General features: G+C 30.8%; 1 protein-coding gene and 1 long non-coding RNA gene across 4 annotated transcripts in view; one reads left to right on the top strand and one right to left on the bottom strand.

The window, feature by feature from the left end:
- Positions 1-6,000, bottom strand: part of OLA1 (Obg like ATPase 1) — a 215,319-nt gene that overhangs the window by 3,616 nt on the left and 205,703 nt on the right. For all 3 annotated transcript variants that reach the window (XM_074303084.1, XM_074303086.1, XM_074303087.1), the window contains 3 exons: positions 3,499-3,639; positions 2,666-2,762; positions 473-595 (listed from right to left, as the gene is read on the bottom strand). In XM_074303084.1, coding sequence (XP_074159185.1) covers positions 473-595; positions 2,666-2,762; positions 3,499-3,639 — 361 coding nt within the window. The remainder of the gene's footprint in view (positions 1-472; positions 596-2,665; positions 2,763-3,498; positions 3,640-6,000) is intronic.
- Positions 1-6,000, top strand: part of LOC141562852 (uncharacterized) — a 148,037-nt gene that overhangs the window by 76,145 nt on the left and 65,892 nt on the right. The window lies entirely within an intron of this gene.

Here is a 6,000-nt window from a genome sequence, read left to right as displayed (position 1 = left end):
TTAAATTTCAACCTATTCCCTTAAATTTGTAATGAATGTTTACTTCAGTTCTATTAAAAGACACTAAATCCCCCACATACTCTCTACTATAGGTATACAACTTTTACTTCAAATACTAACCTCTAATAACTATGGTTTTCATTAATTAGCTTATAGAGAAAAATAAAATTCTTTGATATTATGTAAAATTCTTTCATTTTTAGGGTCTTTGATCTTCCTTAGGAAAAAGCAATCTTTAAAATTGCTGACAATAATGGACATGCTACTTTTATTAGTTAAAAACATGAAAATAGCTCTTTCACCACTTGATAGTCAACATTAGATATTTCATAATCTTATAAAATGACAGATTTCTCCAAATAAAGAAGAAATTATAAATAGGTCATTTGGATAACTATAATTAGCTTTTATCACATAATCTTTCACATCGATAAAACCTAGGAAATTGTAAAAACAAAAATAAATCCCTTACCTTGACAGCATTTTCTGAACCTTCCTCTTTAAAATCTTCATATTTCATTACTTCAGCCATAATGAATCCCTTTTCAAAATCAGTGTGAATCTTTCCTGCTGCCTGAGGAGCCTTCGTCCCTTTCTGCCAAAAGAAAGACCCAGAGAAAATTAAATATACTTAAGAAGAAGACTGATTTCAAGAGTAGAATTTCTCTTCTTAGATATACATGTGTTGCACTAGAACTTAGTTTCATACCAGTTAAAATGACAGGCATATAATTGGTAATTTCTCAATAGTGGGGCAAATAGATAACTGACTTTTTAGAACCAATAAATCAGTTGATACTAAAGAAATGTAGTTTTGTTTTTTTCCTAATGGCTATCCACAGTAGTATTGATTTTAAATGTGGAGATCCTTTTTGAAGGTTAGGTTTCATTTCGATTTTCCATTCTTCATCATTTAAAAAAAAAAAAAGAAATAAAGCTGAATTATCAAAGGCTTAAAAAAAGTTAAATATAAATATCCTCTAGATTTCCACTAGTTTATAAAATATATAAAAATCAATAAATGTAATATAACATTCTAGACATGTCAAGCTTATAGAATCTCCCAAATATTCTCAGAATTATTTGAAAGTCCAAGAAAAAAGTAAGTTTTAAATAATAGATTTAATGAGTGCAATCTGGATACATACTGAACCACTGTTAAAGAAAATTCTAAGTTTTGTAGAAAAAGAGGAATACCTCCTAATTGTCCCATGTATTAAATTACAAGGACATACATTCCAGGCACATACAACCATGGAAAGAAATTTGAGAAATAATGGTAACCTAAAGGCTGCTTAATAAAGCATGTTAAAGTGGTAAGGAGTCTGACACTGTAAAGCACAGTTTTTACAATAAAAGATGTATTAGGTTAATATGGCTACTCACTGATGCTTACCTGACTAAATATCTTAGCGCATTAAATCAAGGATACTTACAATCAGTCTTAAGATAAACCACCTTTCAGATTTTTGAGCAAAGAGCAAGGCTTATTTTTAATTGAACATACTTAAGTTTGGAAGTTATGTAGTATTTAAAAAAAAATAAACAACTCTGGCAATTTGCTTACCAACAAATTTTGCTTTGACATTATTTGGGGAATCTATATAAAAGGACCTTGGTTAGAAGTCAATCACACATTTTTTAAAAGAAATAAAGAAAAGTGAAGCGCATATTCAAACAAAACATTTAACATGTCGAATTGCCTACATGTTTCTATCCATGTTAAATCAAAATAAAATGTAACTGAATAAATTACAGTAGTTGCTGAAAACAGAAATGATTTGAATTAAATCAAAGCAGTGCTGAAATTCACTATGTAGCAGGAAAATAAATGCAAGAAACAGAATAAAAGACTGAATAATATTCACCATCTCAAAAAGTTCCAGTATTATTTTCATATTCTTTAATGCACCATTTAAAACTATGTACATTTCAAAATATTTTTCGGTACTAACCACTATATTACAATATATTTACATTTAAAAGCAAACCATTACGGTTCAGCTCTTATTGTCCTCTGGGAATAAATTAGTCATTCTCTATGGTTGTAATCAGTATACATCAATATTTAAAACACATATTAAATTTTTCAAGTAACTGGATAGACCATACGAAATTACAAAAATAAACTCTAGTTCTATGAATTCAAATCAAGAAAGACATGAATTATTACACACACTGACTTTAGGTTGTTGAGCCCAACTGTGTATCTATGAAGAGTATAATGATGTTATATTGCTTTTATTGCTGAAAATGTAATCCGAGCAAAGCAAAGGAGGAAAGAACCACCCGCAACCCAAACAAACTTAGCGAATACAAAATGAAAAGCAACATCAATTTCACTGCAGACAAACCCAGTCACACAGATTAAGCAAGCACAATACTGGTACGTCTTATCTCTGACCACAGGAGGAGGGTAGACAGATTCTACAGGATGAAGAAATTCAGACTATGTAATAGGCAGAATCAATTGTTACCTGCCTCAATCAATGCAGCTCCACTTTCACTGTTCAGCAGCTCACAAATAATTAAAGTTATCCTGGACAAAAACCTCATCTGTAATGACTAGCTAACCGCCACCATGACAAACTTCAAAGTCAGTGATATCAATCTGAATTCAATAGTGTGGAACTGGATATAGCTGATGAATAAGTATGAATCTTACCCTGATGGTCCATGCACGTACTTCATCTGGGCCTGCAGTGAAAAAGTATTCTAGTTGGAGTGCTGCATAGCCAGCCTTAATGATCTTTGGCAAAGCACTGAAATAAAATGAAACAAATTCATTCAATACACACACACACACACACACACATACACTCTATATGTTGAACATGGTCATGCATTTTTTATTTAAAGAAAAAAGTTTGAGCACATTTGAAAAATGCCTTATCTTCTTCAAAATATAGTTAAATACATTTGAAAAGAATATTATTGTTTTTTAATCTCTTTAATGAATTACTTTAAATGGTACCATCTTAAAGATACCACTTTGAATTATTTATTTTAAGAATTAAAAAATACTTTAGTTCATATGGTTATTTTGTCCCAATATAAATGATTTTCAGGATGTCAGGTCATGAAAGCAAAATTATTTGAATGAAATTCAATGTTTAAACAATTTATTACTGTTATTCAGAAAAGTATGGCAACTGATTCAAGCCCCTTCTCCCCATATCTCTCTTGTCTAACCCCCCCAACAGCCCCTTCCCCCCCAGTCTGAACATGACGAAAGAGTTTTGGTGATCATTCCTTCTCAAAAATATACATAACTAATACCTATGTTATAATTAAAACACTGTACAGAGATGACAGATGACAGTTAAAAACTTAATTTAAAATAAATCTTTTCACTCTGTCTCATGGTAAAGAAAGGAGAAGATTCCCTCTTTATAATGGTAATTACTCTGTCATTTATTATTCTATCAGCGCAAGCAATTAAATTACTGCAAGGAAATAGTTGATAATAAAGTGTAGGGAAAATGAATGCTAATTAACCTTTGTGTCATGTTCTCTTCCAGATACTTCTGTTTCTCCTCAGCACTCATTTCTTGCAACTTGAGTTCCAAGGCCCCACTAAAAGGAATGACCAAGGCACCTGGGTCATGCTTGTCTACCCACTCTTTAATTTTTATCAACCTGTAGACAAAAAAGGGCACAACATTATCTTGTAGTGCATGCATGACTGTACCACATTCATTATTATCAAGTAGCACATACATATTCATAAGAATTGCACGGTTTTATGATGCCATCTTTTTGTGTATAGCTTTCCAAGGTCAAGGCATTAACAGGCAGCAATTGCTTCAGGTGTACTCCATTAATATTTTACTGCTATCTAGTTTTATTTTAGTATAAAAACTGCATGAAATATTAGCAAAACATTTTTAAAAAACTTTTTTTTTTTTTTTTTGGTTAATGCTTAAACCTCTATCCCACAATGATACCTTTCATATAACCTTAAAAAAAAAAAAAAAAGGAAAAAAAAGAAAAAGAAAAACTGAGCTGTTTAAAGATGTATAAAGAATACCACTAAGGTATACAAAAGTAAAATTCTATTTGTTTAGAAGAACTTTAAAATGCCTTCAGATAATTCTGGAGTTACCAAGACAAGTTAATTGTTTATATTACAACTCTACTTATATAGCATGTGCATTTCTTTTATCCAAAACAACAAAATATGATTTGCATCATTTTTATAGGTATTTTTCATGGGAAAGAGTAACATGATTAGAAATCCACATTTACCAACAACCAAATCATTCTTATGAATTCCAATCCAGTCCAAAAATACATAATTAGCACAACTATGTATAAAGTTTTTGGATACACAAAGCCAGAAACATTTTAAGAAACAGATAATGAATCCCTGACTTAGAAAAAGGTAGAATTTTATATTTTAATGTGAAATATTTTTGGAATCAATTGAGGGCCTAAGTGAGAGGGGAATAAAAAGTATAATGATAACACATTCTTAGAGAGTGGCTCCTAAGATATATTCTTTTGGCTCAGTTATTGACTTGAATATTGTACTGTAGGTTGCCACAGATTTTTTAATACTGAAAACACCCCAAAACATATACTTTAATGAGTACCACTGTCGTGCTGCTAGCCCTACTAATTTAGGAGATTTAAACCAAGGTTTTAACAGCCATTATGGTAAAGTGCTTTGAAACTGTGGTCTGCAATCCTTTAAATAATCAATGTAAATGTCACTTCAGGGGAAAAAAATGAACAAAACCACAAGTTCATCAACACTCATTTGTCACAGAAAATAGCAGGGGATCAGAGCTATTATGAGATTAAGTGCATGGCCCACTGAGTAGGGTTTTAGATGGGACAAAGAATATAAAAGTTCATTCAACAGTTTTCACACATTTGTTACATAAGGATGACTTTTTGTCATTTACTTATATAAATACACCACCATAGGTTTTTCAGTATTCATTATGATTTTTTCCTTGTTATGCCCTAATAATAGATTAACATTTAAGATACACCTTGGGATATACTGAATGAGCTTTGAAAAGGGTAAGCCAAAAAACTGTTTTTGGTTTTCAGATGGGACAGTTAAAGATAAAAGAAAAAATTTTTATCAATACTTCTTGGGTTGCAAAATTATTACAGAAACAGATAAACTTCATAACCTAGGCAATTTATCCCAAAGTGGCAGAAATATTTATATCAATGTTTTCTCTGTGTGCATGTGTTTATATATTTATATTTTTCTAAATCTGTATCAAATATATAATTTTGATAAATCTTGTAATAAGTCAAAGAAATCAAAATGAAACCTATAAAAAGGATAATTTGTAAATTCTCATATAAATTTTGTTTAGTAAATATGGCCAACACAACTAATAAACTAAGAACTGTTACAAAACAACAAGATAAGAAATAATTACTTTGGCTAAAACATCAATTCAGAATAATAACAGTCTTACACTGTCATTTTAACAGTCTTTTCTATTGAGTCCTTGGAGGGATTATTTGCATTCCTCAGGTATTCTATTGTACAATTCAGATGAATAAAGACTTACAAATCATTCCTCTACCGCCAGTGTGAGACTTTGATCCAGTGAATACACCATTGTACCTTAACTATAATTGGCAAAAAAACCTGACAGTGTAGAGCATCACAAGCTTAATAACAAAGGAGAATATCTCAAAGTGTTGACAGATGATCTTCATAATGCAGAAGCAGAGCTGGTACATTTTAGCAATAAATGAGCACTGAGGTCTAAAGGTCTCCAAAGTGACTGACATCAGACCTGCTATAGCCTCTCTAAAAGAATATAGTAGCACTCTCCATAAAGTGACTTGGGTTTTTTGCCTACAAGCTTTACTTTTGTGACTTTCACTGTCATACATATAAAAAAAGAAAGATAAAAAGTGGATTTCTGAGTATGTTTTACTTCTGTGAATAAGAAAAAAATCCTAATATGGCTTTTAATTACAAATACATACATGTGGTTATACTAAAGCAAAGATTTTTTTTTT

Source organism: Sminthopsis crassicaudata, chromosome 3, assembly GCF_048593235.1.
Source record: "Sminthopsis crassicaudata isolate SCR6 chromosome 3, ASM4859323v1, whole genome shotgun sequence".
NCBI classification, from domain to species: Eukaryota; Metazoa; Chordata; class Mammalia; order Dasyuromorphia; family Dasyuridae; genus Sminthopsis; species Sminthopsis crassicaudata.
The sequence above is the reverse complement of the archived record's forward strand: the minus strand, read 5'-3'. Positions and strand labels throughout refer to the sequence as shown.